Here is a 15,270-nt window from a genome sequence, read left to right as displayed (position 1 = left end):
TGTTTTTTTATCCATTCAGCCAGTCTTTGTCTTTTGGTTGGGGCATTCAAGCCATTTACATTTAAGGTAATTATTGGTAAGTATGATCCTGTTGCCATTTACTTGTTTTGGGTTCAAGTTTATACACCCTTTCTGTGTTTCCTGTCTAGAGAAGATCCTTTAGCAATTGTTGGAAAGCTGGTTTGGTGGTGCTGAATTCTCTCAGCTTTTGCTTGTAAAGCTTTTGATTTCTCCATCATATTTGAATGAGATCCTTGCTGGGTACAGTAATCTGGGCTTTAGGTTATTTTCTTTCATCACTTTAAGTATGTCTTGCCATTCCCTTCTGGCCTGAAGCATTTCTGTTGAAAGATAAGCTGTTATCCTTATGGAAATCCCCTTGTGTGTTATTTGTTGTTTTTCCCTTGCTGCTTTTAATATTTTTTCTTTGTGTTTGACCTTTGTTAATTTTATTAATATGTGTCTTGGGGTGTTTCACCTTGGGTTTATCCTGTTTGGGATTCTGTGGGTTTCTTAGACTTGGGTGATTATTTCCTTCTGCATTTTAGGGAAGTTTTCAACTATTATCTCCTCAATTATTTTCTTATGGCCTTTCCTTTTTGTCTTCTTCTGGGACTCCTATGATTCGAATGTTGGGGTGTTTAACATTGCCCCAGAGGTCTCTGAGGCTGTCATTTCTTTTAATTCTTTTTCCCTCTCTGTTTCATTTATTTCTACCATTCTATCTTCTACCTCACTAATCCTATCTTCTGCCTCACTTATTCTACTGTTGGTTCCCTCCAGAGTGTTTTTGATCTCATTTATTGCATTATTCACTATATATTGACTCTTTTTTATTTCATCTAGGTCTTTGTTAAACATTTCTTGCATCTTCTCGATCTTTGTCTCCTGGCTATTTATCTGTAACTCCATTTTGTTTTCAAGATTTTGGGTCATTTTCACTATCATTATTTGGAATTGTTTATCAGGTAGATTCCTTATCTCTTCCTCTTTTTTTTTGGTTTGGTGGGCATTTATCCTGTTCCTTTACCTGCTGGGTATTCCTCTGTCTCTTCATCCTGTTTATATTGCCGTGTTTGGGGTGGCCTTTCTGTAATCTGGCAGTTTGTGGAGTTCTCTTTATTGTGGAGTTTCCTCACTGTGGGTGGGGTTGGACGTGTGGCTTGTCAAGGTTTCCTGGTTAGGGAAGCTTGTGTTCTGGTGGGTGGAGCTGGATTCTTCTCTCTGGAGTGCATTGAAGTGTCCAGTAATGAGTTACGAGATGTCAGTGAGTTTGGAGTGACTTTGAGCAGCCTGTATATTGAAGCTCAAGGCTATGTTCCTGTGTTGCTGGAGAATTTGTGTGGTATGTCTTGCTCTGGAACTTGTTGGCCCTTGGGTGATGCTTGGTTTCAGTGTAGGTATGGAGGCGTTTGATGAGCTCCTGTCGATTAATGTTTCCCTGGAGTCAGGAGTTCCCTGGTGTTCTCAGGATTTGGACTTAAGTCTCCTGCCTCTGGTTTTCAGTCATATTCTTTCAGTAGCTTCAAGACTTCTCCATCTATACAGCACCGATGATAAAACATCTAGGTTAATGATGTAAAGTTTCTCCACAGTGAGGGACACCTGGAGAGGCACACAGAGTTACATGGAGAAGAGAAGAGGGAGGAGGGAGATAGAGGTGACCAGGAGGAGAAGAGGAGGAATCAAAAGGGGAGAGAGCAAGCTAGCCAGTAATCACTTCCCTGTGTGCTCTCCACAGTCTAGATCCCTCAGAGATGTTCACATAGTTACACAGAGAAGAGAAGAGGGAGGAAGGAGACAGAGGAGGCCAGGAGGATAAAGGGGGAATCAAAAGGAGAGAGATAGATCCAGCCAGTAATCAGTTTCCTAAGTGTTCTCCACAGTCTGGAACATACAAAGAGATTCACAGAGTTGGGTAGAAAAGAGAAGGGGGAGGGAGGAGATAGAGGCAACCTGGTGGAGAAAAAGGAGAGTCCAAAGAGGGAGAGAGCAATCCAGCCAGTAATCTCGCTCCCAGGTAAAAATGAGTCCTGAAGATTGGGTTCTTAAAGGTACAAAATTTATAACAAATACCAAAAAGTAAAGATTAAAAATCTAGAGTAGAGGTTAGATTCTCAAAAATACAATATTAAAGAAAAGAACAAAGTCACAAAAATTATAAAATGTATATATATGAAGTTTGCTTTAAAAATAGGGTCTTTTTTTTTGCAAAGTAATAGTAGGTTGTAAAAATGAAAATTAAAGATATAATAGAGGACTTAAAATTTTTTTTAATTTTTTTAATTAAAAAAAATGATAATAGTAAAAATATGTCTAGGAATTTCTCTGGTGGTGTTGTGGACTGTGTAGGGTCAGTTCATTTTTAGATAGTTCCTTGATCCGGCTTAACTTCTCAATATCTATATGCCCATTCCTATGTAGTCGGTGCTAACTGCAGGGTTTTAATCTATTACAACTGTCACTTCCAAAGCGGTTCCCTCTGTTCATTTTAGCTTCTGTTTGCTGGCCTCTTCAGTGTCTTAATTTCCACCCTGACACGAGGGGGCGGTGGTGGTCCCTTTTTTTAGGCTCACTTGTTCAGTCCTGCTGCGGGGAGGGAGGAGCATGGCAAACAAATTATCACTGGTGTCTCTGGGGAGTGCTCCCAGTGTCTCGGCCACACTGGTTTGCCCCACTCACGGCATGAGTGCTTTCCCAGTCTACACTGCTCAGGTTCTAGGTGCTCTGCCAGGAACTGTCTCAGGCCAGTCCTGGGTTGAGTGCACCTCCCAGGTCAAAGCCGCTCAGGTTCAGGTTCTCAGGTACTCCACAAAGGCACAGACTTGATTAGGCCTGTGTTTTGTGCCCTTCCCTGGTCCATGCAGCTCAGGTGGACAGGTGCTTGGTGAGCTGCGACTTATCACCTCCCCATCCCAGCTGCTCAGTTTTCTGGGTTATACAACAGGCACGCCTTCTCAGGTGTGCCCTGTGTCTCCTCTGGGGAGCTGATTGGCTGCGACCCTCCCGACGGATGTCGACCTTCCAGAATCCCAGTGAAGCCTGCTTGCAGTTTGGTAGATGATGCCTCTCTGGGGCTGTAATTGCCCCCTTCCAGCTCTGGCTGCCCTCATCTGCCTGTCTGGGACGGGGCGGTGGGGGGGCCGTGTGCCGGTCCGCAGCCAGCTAGCTCTGCTCAGTCCTTTGTTCTATGAGCAGGCCTGGCATTGTTTTAGGTTAGGGCTTTTCGAAGGATAGCTATCCCACAGTCTGGTTTGCTATCTCAAGTTAGTTCCCTCAGATTGCCCTCTGGCCATTTGGACCCTTTCCTTACTCTAAGCAATGCAGCCTGTGCCTCCCTGCCCAGCCCCCGCTTGCTAGTGGCAGATGCAGGCATCTGCGCTGCTTCTCCATTGGGGGTTGCCTTAGGCACGTAATCTGTGGGTTTTAATTATTTATTTATTTTTCCTCCCGGTTATGTTGCCCTCTGAGGTTCCAAGGCTTGCCACAGATTCGCCAATGAGAGTGTTTCCTGGTGTTTAGAAACTTCTCTCTTTTTTAAGACTCCCTTCCTGGGATGGGTCTCTGTCCCTCCCTCATTTGTCCCCCTTTTTATCTTTTATATTTTTTTCCCTACCTCCTTTCGAAGACAATGGGCTGCCTTTCTGGGTGCCTGATGTCCTCTGCCGGCATTCAGAAGTTGTTTTGTGGAATTTACTCAGCATTCAAATGTTCTTTCGATGAATTTGTGGGGGAGAAAGTGGTCTCCCCATCCTATTCCTCCGCCATCTTAGGACTGCCCCCTAACTTGGCATTGTTAAAAGGTGATTTATTTTACATACACGATTATCTTTCTAGGTATCTAAAGCTTATCCTGTGTGTGTCAGAGTTAATAAAAAAATTTTTATGGGCATCTTTCTTTGGTTAAACAGAAAATACGGAATGTAGTATAGTAATTTCTTCATGTATCAGGCTCATCCTGATAAAAAGGTTCATTGGAGTCTGTGGTAATATCACCTCTGACAGTCTGTCCCAACCTGCTGTGTTCTGTGCTCCCCTAATTTGATTCTAGGTGCTCAACCAGTCATTTTCTCTATTTCTGTATTAGTGACAGCTACTCCTTCCTTTTCTTGGTTGCTATGGGTTGAGAAGATAGGTTAGCAGACTTTTGTTTATAATCACATATTAAATAAGAATCTAAAGGGGAGGGGCATGGATAGTGGTAGAAGACTTAAGAGATACAAACTACCGTGTATAAAGTAAGTAAGCTACATGGATATACTGTACAACACAGGGAATATAGACAATATTTAAAAATAGTTATTAATGGAATTTAACATTTAAAAGTTGGGAGTCAATATATTGTAAGCCTAAGACATTATTGTATTGAGGTACAATATTGTACCTCAACTATACTTCAATAAAAAAGGAATGATAGTTATGTGATACGATGTAGATGTTAGTGAATGTTACAGAATCATTGCATTATATACAGTCCCTTTCATGTTAGGGAATCATATAGCATTACATAAATGTATCAAATCAACATATCACACACTTTAAACTTATGCAATGTTATATTTCTATTATATCACAATTTTAAAATTTTAATTAGCAATTTTTTTTTAAAGACTGAAAGGATATCAGCAATGGAAATGACAGAAAAAAAGAATCTGTTTTCTGTGAGAATCAAAGAGTGAAATTCAAGATTTTAATGCTGAAATACTGTGATATTTAGGAATCTTAAGTCAACTCTTTACCTGCTGTGCCATCAGGAAGCCCTAGTAACAGTTTATTAGTTAGGTTAATAGTAGAAAATATGCATAAAATTCATAAGGTTATATAGCAAGTTATAACAAAGAAGTTTGTTGTGGTAAAGTATTTGGATGTTTGCTATAATACTGATTGATTTTAAATTACTAATATTGATAACTCTCTACCCCCCTTCCCCCAAGAATTCTAGTTCACAGTTAATCAAGAAAGTGGCAGTGGCACCTGTTAAACAGTTGGCACAAGGAGGAACTTCCGTGGTAACCTCTGTTCCAAAGCCTTCCCCAGTGCAAGTAAGTTGTGACTTGTGGTTATGTGAACCCTGGTTATATTCTCATATTTTGTTATTATTTGTTGTTAGCTATTTCCTGAAGAGAACAATCCACTGATACATGAGGACACTTACTAAACTGGGAACTGTTGAAAGTATGGGAAACACAAGATGAACATGGTATATATTTTTGGAATATCATGTTTATTTGAATGTATTAAATTAATACAAGATGTGTCTAATGTTTATGTGTCCCAGGGTCTATAAGCAGGTGCTGGGACAGAATTTTGGTGTCTGGGATGTTTATAAAGGATTGATAGCTGTGGAAGGGAAGGAGAATAGGAGTTTGAACTAAATGCAGGCCCAATAATGCCTTGGCCACCCTGATGGGGAACTCTGGAGCAAGTGTGGCCTGTCAAGAGTTGTCTCACTGAGTGCCACCTTGGTTGGGTGAACCACAATTCCCCCTCTGTGATCAGTCACTGGATGTGGACTCTCCAGGGAGAGTTGTGTTCATGGCAAGGTAATGCTCTGTAGCTGAGACAGATTCTGAAGGAACTGACAACTGTCATCTCTCTAAATAGCATCCCCAACAGCTAGGATAACACACATCTTTCTTTGTGATGGTATATCGCAGTCTCCTCCTTGAAGCATTGGGACCTATGTCCTCATACATGTTGGAAACCAACTCTCCTTGGATTCTAATAGGTTTCTTCCTTGGGGAAGCAGAGAAGAGGAAGTTAGTAGGGTGGACTAAAGTCCCCACTGCTGCAGCTGACATCATCATTTCCCTCCACCATCCATTCTGGATTCCTCCCACTCTTAACTACCAATTCTGTTGGGTCTTAACTGGTAGTGTGATCAGACTTTTATCCCTGAGGGATCTGAGGTCCAAACTGCAGTCTTTTTTATTTTTTTTTAATAAGTTTGTTTATTTCTTTATGGTTGTGCTGGGTCTTCATTGCTGTGTGTGGGCTCTTCTCTAGTTGCCGTGCACAGACAGGCTTCTCATTGTGGTGGCTTCTCTTGCTGTGGAGCACAGGCTCTAGGGTGTGTAGGCTTCAATAATCGTGGCACGTGGGCTCAGTAGGTGGGATCCCTGGGCTCTAGAGCACAAGCTCAGTAGTTGTGGTGCACGGGCTTAGTTGTTCCACAGCGTGTGGGATCTTCCTGGATCAGGAATCAAACCCGTGTCTCCTGCATTGACAGGTGGATTCTTTACCACTGAGCCACCAGGGAAACCCCACCACAGCCTTTTTAGGCAAGAGTTGTGGCACTTATCCATTTATCGCTGTAACTGGACAAGGAAGTAACCAAGAGCCAGTAAGTGAATCACCTGGATTCACTGCATAAACTCCTTGACCTTCACTGTATAAAAGGAACCACCCTATTCCAGATGTCAGGTCTGTTACCCCCATCATGGTAACGATTCTTCTCTTTCCTGCTGGTTGGTAGATAACGCGACCTTGAAGTCCCATGAGGCAGCCATGGTGTCTGCTTCCTAGGGACTCCTGTTGCATTCTTTGGTGGAAGTGTGCACACTGTGGGCAGGAATGGAAAGCACAGAGACCCCCAGTGGGTTTGGGGAGTAATAGTAAGTAGATCCAGTCATCCTTCTACTCTGATTTTTTTGGTTTTTCATGTTTTTGTCCATATAAAATTGTTTTATTCAGTGAGTACACCTAAGTCTTAGAAGATGGAGGATGGAATTCTGTCTTCATAGAGTATTATCTTTGAGTTCGCATTTCACCTGGTTTCTGCAGGCTTTTCTAAACTAAGCAAGCAGCTTCTGGATCCTGCCAGATATGACACAATCAGTGGATCCCACGGTCATGGGACCACTGTTGTCCTTCCTTTGCTGTATAGAAGGTACATCTTCCTGGACCATGTTATGTGAAATCCCATGCTGTAGATCAAACATGGTGTTTAAGGTTTCAAAATTGTTTAACCATATTAGTTCCTCTAACATTAGAGATGATGAGCAGTGACTCTGATTTTAAACGTAGTTTTTCTTTTACCCAATAATGGCTACCATTTATTGAGCACTTAATATGTTGACCACTGTAAGTGTTCTGCATCCTTCTCCTCACTTCAATTCGTCCTGTGACGACTCTATGAGGAAGTATCATCTCCATTTTATGTGTGTGAAAATAGGTTTAGAGAAGTTAGGAAATTTGCATGATTTCTGCTAATACGTAGCAGAGGGCCATTTGACTCAAGGTCTCTGTCTGACTCTGGAAACTGTTCTTTATTACTTCTGTGCTGATTGTCCCAAACTACTAGGTTCCCCCCAGACTTAGGTTATTTATTCTAAGGAGATCATTGGGCCAAAGAGCATGAATTTAGGCCTATTGATGTCTGCTCTGTATTGTAAGAAGTAATTATGTTTCTTAAAAGGGGATTTTGTTTTGATGATCAGTCAGATGTGGACACCAAATACCACCACAAGGAGGTATATGAAAGTAAAAGAGATTTACTATACTGACAGGTCTTAGAAGAGGGGACATGGCACGCCATGCAGGGGGGCGTGTGGGAGGAGGCCTGGGGCAGGCTCGACCAAACAGGTGGTATCCTGAGAGAGAATGAGGACTTGGGGGGCAAGTGGCTTTGTTGAGAGTTCCTATGGATTGAATTTCACTGGTGTGTTTGAATGGCACTAGGTCGCAGTCAGGAGGGCAGAAAGAGAGTTTGTAGGAGGAACCAGCCTTATCACACTGGGTCACCTGGTCACCTGGGTGAGGTGTTCACAGCCTGTTTGTGGGACGTTGAGACATCAGGAAAATATGAAATTGAAGAATTTATAAGATTATTCTATGAAAGATTTTCTCTTCTGCAGTACTTGAGTATATCATTTCCTTTATCTTTTTGAAAAATATTCATCTATTTATTTTGGACATGCTGGGTGTGTCTTCATTGCTGCGTGGGCTCTTCTCTAGTTGCAGCAAGCAGGGGCTACTCTTCATTGTGGTGTGCAGGCTTCTCTTGTTGCGGAGCACCGGCCCTAGGAGCACAGGCTTTAGCAGTTTTGGCACATGGGCTCAGCAGTTGTGGCATGTGGCCTTAGTTGCTGTACAGCAGGTGGATTCTTCCTGGACTAGGAGTCAAATCTGTGTCCCTTGCATTAGCAGGTGGATTCTTATCCACTGAGCCACCAGGGAAATCCTATCAGTTTTTTAAATTGTATCTATTTCTTAAAGATTTAGTACATGTAGTTGTTCCAAAATGATATATATATGTGTTGTTTCATTCTTTTCTACCATTGCTCTTTCCATGTACTGTGTGCATAACTTTTCTTAATTTAGACTGATGCATATTTTAAGCTGGGTCACTCCTTAGTGGTAGGCTAAAGCAGTAGAAATATCAGTGAATTAGTGAATAAGATCTGTGTCCACTTTGAGAGGTCAGTCAGTTCAGTCATTCAGTCGTGTCCGACTCTTTGCGACCCCATGAACCACAGCATGCCAGGCCTCCCTGTCCATCACCAACTCCAAGAGTTTACCCAAACTCATGTCCATTGAGTCGGTGATGCCATCCAGCCATCTCATCCACTGTTGTCCTCTTCTCCTCCTGCCCTCAATCTTTCCCAGCATCAGGGTCTTTTCAAATGAGTCAGCTCTTCGCATCAGCTGGCCAAAGTATTGGAGTTTCAGCTTCAACATCAGTCCTTCCAGTGAACACCCAGGACTGATCTCCTTTAGGATGGACTGGTTGGATCTCCTTGCAATCCAAGGGACTCTCAAGAGTCTTCTCCAACACCATAATTCAAAAGCATCAATTCTTCGACACTCAGCTTTCTTTATAGTCCAACTCTCACATCCATACATGACTACTGGAAAAACCATAGCCTTGACTAGACGGACCTTTGTTGACAAAATAATGTCTCTGCTTTTTAATATGCTATGTAGGTTGGTCATAACTTTCCTTCCAAGGATTAAGCGTTTTTTAATTTCATGGCTGCAGTCACCATCTGCAGTGATTTTGGAGCCCAAAAAAATTGCCACTGTTTCCCATTTCCCCACCTATTTGCCATGAAGTGACGAGACCGGATGCCATGTTCTTAGTTTTCTGAATGTTGAGCTTTAAACCAACTTTTTCACTCTCCTCTTTCACTTTCATCAAGAGGCTTTTTAGTTCCTCTTCACTTTCTGCCATAAGGGTGGTGTTATCTGTATATCTGAGGTTATTGATATTTCTCCCAGCAATCTTGATTCCAGCTTGTGCTTCTTCCCACCTAGCGATTCTCATAATGTACTCTGCATATAAGTAAATAAGCAGGGTGACAATATACAGCCTTGACATACTCCTTTCCCGATTTGGAACCAGTCTGTTGTTCCATGTCCAGTTCTAACTGTTGCTTCCTGACCTGCATACAGATTTCTCAAGAGGCAGGTCAGGTGGTCTGGTATTCCCATCTCTTTCAGAATTTCCCACAGTTTATTATGATCCCAGTTTTTGGCATTTTTTTAGAAATGAGGGTCTAGAACCCGGATGACTCTCTGTAGTCTGTTAAATGTGCATACAATTCATTTCACTGACTATGTATAACTGATTTTTCACAATTTGTTTTACATATACCCAAGCTTTTTTCTGTCCTGTCTCCTAGACATGCCTGTCAGTGCCAGTGTGGTCTTGAAAAGCATGGCAATAGCATAGCCTGGTCTGCTGCTGCTGCTGCTAAGTCACTTCAGTCGTGTCCGACTCTGTGCGACCCATAGACAGCAGCCCACCAGGCTCCCCCATCCCTGGGATTCTCCAGGCAAGAACACTGGAGTGGGTTGCCGTTTCTTTCTCCAATGCGTGAAAGTGAAAAGTAAAAGTGAAGTGGCCCAGTCATGTCCGACTCTTAGCGACCCCATGGACTGGAGCCTACCAGGCTCCTCTGTCCATGGGATTTTCCAGGCAAGAGTACTGGAGTGGGTTGCCATTGCCTTCTCCCGCCTGGTCTAGCATATGCAAAGTTAATGATTAACACAGTTCATCCATTAGAGCAGTGTGATTACATATAGCGTAAGGCTGGGATCGTGTAACTCCATGCCTCTTAAGAGGTGCAAGTATCAGGTGAGGTACAGGTAGTAGCTATATTAGAAAGAGTTACAAAGGACAGATTTTGTGCTGGAGACAGGATAAAATATTGACAAGGAAAGTAGAAACGCTATAAATGCTTCTACTCACAAAAAATAGGACTCTTCCTGAGATTTTCCTTATTTTGCTTCATAAGGAAAAGGGACAGTAGTACCCCGACGAACTTCTCTCATCAGTCCTAAAGCTGAAGTTCAACATCACTTTCTTAAATATAGTAGTACAGAGAATTAATGGCAGAGTACAAAACATTCACTGAAGAAGGAGTATGTATTTACTGTCTGTAAACCTAAGAAAGTTTATTAGAAAATCTCCAGGATTCAGAGGAAACTGCATAGTACTTTATCTCAATATGGTTGTCTCAAATATTTATTATCCAATTTGTGATTTCTTGTATTTAACTTTTTATCCTGCAGGTGGTGCTGTAATCACTCCTCTTCATTTAATAGAGGCTAGAAGAAACAACTGAGATTCTTTTCCATGTGAAAATAACACAATCACATAATATTTGTTATTACAAATTTCAAAAATATTACTTCTCTATTAAGTCTGCATAAAAATGGCTTATCTGAATATAAGATGATCAGTAGATCTCACAGCTTTGTACTTACTACAAAGCAGAATATTGCAGAATAGGAAATTCTGTATTTTCATATAAAAACTTACTATTTCAGATCATTTTTGGAGACATATTAATATGTTTAAGGACTGTGCGCTTGGCACTGTTTTTTAAAAACAATCCCAAGATAGTAGGTACTGTTGCTATCCTTGTTTTCTTACAGACAGGAATCAAGAAGGTTAGCAAGATTAAGTAACTTACCTGAAGTGGATGCTTGGGTGTCAATGAAAAATAGGTAGTTAATGAAACCCAGAAATGAAACCTAAAAATAGGTGAGAATGAAACCCAGAGGTACTCGAGTCCAGATCTGGTAAATGATTTTACATTGCCTTAGACTGCTGCTGCTAAGTAACTTCAGTCGTGTCCGACTCTGTGCGACCCCATAGACGGCAGTCCACCAGGCTCCTCCGTCCCTGGAATTCTCCAGGCAAGAACACTGGAGTGGGTTGCCATTTCCTTCTCCATGCCTTAGACTAGCAAGGCAGTCAAGTGGATGCATCTGTAGTCTTAAGTGTGAAATGAGGCACCCACGTGATACGTAGCATAGTAACGCGTATCTCAGTGTCTGCTGCTTTTAATTTCAGTCTGTGGCTGTGCCAGCCAACGTGGTCACAGTTACTCCTGTAAAGCCCGTGAATACTGTAACAACCCTGAAGCCTTCAAGTGTGGGAACAGCATCTGCCCCTTCAAATGAGCTCAATCTCAAAACAGAGAACTCGGCCTCTGCTCAGGCTAACCTGTCTCCGGTAAGCTCTCATTTGCACCTTACGTAAATCAAGCGCTCTACGCGTTTTCTTGAATCCTGTTTTCTAGCCAACATTTGTGAGTGTTTATATTTCTGTATTTAGACGATGCTAGAAAATGTGAAGAAATGTAAGAACTTCCTCGCAATGTTAATAAAACTAGCGTGTAGTGGATCCCAGTCCCCGGAGATGGGGCAGAATGTGAAGAAGTTGGTAGAGCAACTTTTGGTAAGTTCGAACTATAAAAGCTCTGTAAGAATCCATACAACTGGTTTTAAGGGGGGAATAAATATATATTTTTAAATGAAGTTTATCTTAAATGGATTTTTGGATAAACTTTACGTTTGCTTCTTGAAAGCTCTGTAATGATATAAACCTTAGAGTCGTAAACCTTGTCCATCGGGTCATTGCCCTGTATCGATGGGGGTTGGTTTTAGGAGCCACTGTAGATACCAAAATCCCCGGATGCTCAAGTCCCATAGTTGACCCTCCCTGTCTGTGGTCTCCGCATCTGCGGATTCTACCAGTCACGGGTTGTAAATCTTGTAGTAGCCCATCCTTAACTGGTTGAATCTGGATGCGATTCTGCGCGCACGGAACGCAGGGATCCAGAAGGCAGAGTGTGTATTACTTTTTGTTTGCTAGTCTTGCTTCTCTTAGCCTAAAGACAGCTTTGGAGAGAAGGTTGACTCTCTTGTTTTTTGGTCAGATAAACTTATTTGGGGAGTATTTGGCCTCATGGAAAGAGATGGTTGAGAAAGTACTTTGAGAGCTTTTCTCCAGATCATTATAGGTATTCTTTATAGTCCACTGGTTTATCTTGTACCTTGAATGGATTTTTCACCCATGTATGATTTTTGTAACAGCTCACATTTGGTCATCTGGAAAATAACTGGTTCAGTGGGTTGAATAGATCTTCCAAATGTTGACAGATCTGTTTTTTAAAGTATCAAAAAATCATAATCTAACAATCACATCAGAAAATTTTTTCAGTACAGAGAAGCTATCAAACTCAGGATTATGGTTACACATTTTCCAAAATTTTAATTTTGGCTTGAGAGCTCTGATTTTTATCATTAGCAGCAAAAACTGACAGTTGTTTTCCTTACAGTGACAGGTTTGGTTCATTTGTTTTTGTTTTTTTTCCTTTTGAGAGACTGTCTCTCAAAATACCCCAGTGTGAATAACCACAGCTGGTTTGATATTCTTTCCGGTAAACCAAAAGAAAAAAACCAACAAAACACAGCTAATTCAGCTAGCAGCTCATTGGAAAAGTGCTTTTCCTTGAGTATCTTACTTTGGCCTGCTCTGTGTGTAGTTCCCAGTAGGTTACATGCAGTATTTTTAAAAGACGGTTACAAAAGTGTTGAGATTTGGTAAAATTAAGTATTACTGTTTGGTCAAAGACATTTTTGAGTGGAACTGGTTCTGTTTTTTGTTTTTTTCCTATACTTGCTTTGCAATGTAGAATATGACAGCTATTTAAAACTGCCAGCAGTTTTATTCAGTGTTGCTTTTGTACCATTGGTACAAATCTCAGCACAGTGAAAAAGGCCCAAAAATGATTAGTTATTAATGTGAGAATAATTTAGACCTCATAGACCCCTGCAATGTTTAGAGTCCAAAGTGGCATGGAAGGGTCCCTAAGCCCTTTGAAACAACAGCATGTATATTATTGTGGCCTTGTAATAGCATTCTAAAAACACAGTCTAGTCACAGTTAGAGTAATTTAAAAATTGGAAAGGCAAAACAAAACAAAATCCCAAGCCCCCACACCAGGTAACTTTTCAGTTTTCTGCCCTAAGTAATGTAGGACTCCTGTGTTTTTACTTCTTAGTTTGTTCTTAACAGACTGTGGTCTTAATACTGTCACCTTGCCATTTAGCCAGCTTTCATCTCACTTTCACTTTCCTTACTGAGATCTTAAAAAATAATAATAATTGCTTCATTGTATTCTATATTAAAAAAGCATCTGTTTATTCACTTTGTAGGGGACATAAAAAAAACCCACCTGTATTTAATGATAGACTTTGACTTTATCACTGTTGGAAGCTTGCTGTATCTCCAGTCATGAATTACACACTTTTCCTCTTGTAAAATATTTGTAAACCTAAAAGTGTTTTTTCTATTCTTCAGGATGCAAAAATTGAAGCAGAAGAGTTTACTAGACAACTGTATGTTGAACTCAAGTCTTCACCTCAGCCTCACCTAGTTCCTTTCCTTAAGGTAAAGTTATGTGTTACTTTGAAGAAATTGTTTGGATTGGATTACTTAAAAGTAATTTAAAATCTGAATATTTCAATATGACAGCAACTTAATATGAAGATAGTAACAGTAGGAGAAACCTCTTAGGGCTGTTGCAATCTGTAAAGCACGTTTATAATCCATATTCTTTGGATTGGAACATGCTGAGAAAACAAAAGTAACATCTTCATCAATATAACTTAATGATTATATTATTTAGTGCTTGTATCCTGAAAAATTCTTAACTTAAAAAAAGTAGGGTCTCTTCTTTGTCCTATTGTTTCTTAATGTCAGAAATAGTCAACCTAAATTTGGTGCCAAATTTAGTGGGAAAACTGTTATATTTTGGGTTAGGGAAAGCTATTATCTTTAAAAATTAATTTATAATGTTAGACATTCTCTTCTCTAAGATTTATTGAATTAAATAGATTTTGATGGAGAACAATATCTTTGATAACAAGAGCTTTGTTTGGCAGACTGAAAAATTGTGTTCCTTTTGTATATTTAGTAGCTGGAAAAGAGTTGACTTGAAAGTTATAAATTTATTAAAGACCTGGGATTATAGTAAACCAAGAGTCCTCCCATACATTTTGAAATAGCAGAATGAAGAGTTGCCTTTAGAAAAATTTGGCATGGTTGTCTAGGAGAGAGGAGTAAGACTTCATGGAGATGAAAGAAGAGCGGGAAAGGGGTTGGGGCACCAGGCTGTCCGAAGGCTATTAAGATAGTGGAAATTGTCACCAGGAGGCTGACCATGTTAATTAGGAGGGTGCCAGATATCTGATCTGAACTGAAAGTGTTTTAGCCAGGGCAGTCTTGGTCTGGGAAGGGAAGATTAAAGAGTCAGCACAGTGCTGAACATCAGATAACATTTCCAGGTGGCCCTCATGATTGAGAAGCTGGCAGCAGTTCTTCCTTAGGTGCTTTCAGTGCAAAAGGTCTGTGACTCTAGGTGCTCTGTGTGACACTGACAACTCTGTGTAATATGAATCTATGTTTCATACTCATTGGAGACACTGTAGGGAAGAAGAGGGGGGGCAAGTAAGTACCTACTATGTGTTCTGTACTTTGCTAGCTACTTCTGTTTTTTTTAAATTTGCATTGTTTGGATTTAATTTTCCATTTTGGAGGTGAGAAAATTGTTCAAGTTAACTTTGGATTAAACACACAGGCCTGGAATTTAGCCTGACTCTATGGCCTATGAAACACTACCTTGAAGTTATCAAATATTACCATTAAGTATGTGCACTTTGCATAGTTTTCTAAGAACTGTAACGAAGCCTTTTTTTTTTTTTTTATGTATCCTTCAGCACTCTGGCGGTTGGATGGTGCACTGGGATGAGGGATTTGGCATTTAAGCTTAACTCTGGCCAGATAATCAAGAGATAATTTAGTGTACATATTGTATTTATTTAACATACATATTTTTATTGCTATCTCTTTAAGTCATATTACTTTAACATGTCTTTCCAATTGTGTTTTTCCCAGGTCTCCTCCATCTTTGATTTCTTACTTAAATTTAACTAATCACGTCGCTTCATATGTTCATGTATTTTCAAAGCAGC

General features: G+C 40.6%; 1 protein-coding gene across 4 annotated transcripts in view; it reads left to right on the top strand.

Moving 5' to 3' along the window:
• TAF4B (TATA-box binding protein associated factor 4b) overlaps positions 1-15,270 on the top strand; it is a 103,740-nt gene that overhangs the window by 14,445 nt on the left and 74,025 nt on the right. For all 4 annotated transcript variants that reach the window (XM_004020461.5, XM_042239177.2, XM_060405386.1 and 1 more), the window contains 4 exons: positions 4,935-5,042; positions 11,303-11,464; positions 11,567-11,689; positions 13,598-13,687. In XM_004020461.5, the coding sequence (XP_004020510.1) occupies positions 4,935-5,042; positions 11,303-11,464; positions 11,567-11,689; positions 13,598-13,687 (483 nt within the window). The remainder of the gene's footprint in view (positions 1-4,934; positions 5,043-11,302; positions 11,465-11,566; positions 11,690-13,597; positions 13,688-15,270) is intronic.

Source organism: Ovis aries, chromosome 23 (assembly GCF_016772045.2).
Source record: "Ovis aries strain OAR_USU_Benz2616 breed Rambouillet chromosome 23, ARS-UI_Ramb_v3.0, whole genome shotgun sequence".
Lineage (NCBI taxonomy): Eukaryota > Metazoa > Chordata > Mammalia > Artiodactyla > Bovidae > Ovis > Ovis aries.
The sequence above is the reverse complement of the archived record's forward strand: the minus strand, read 5'-3'. Positions and strand labels throughout refer to the sequence as shown.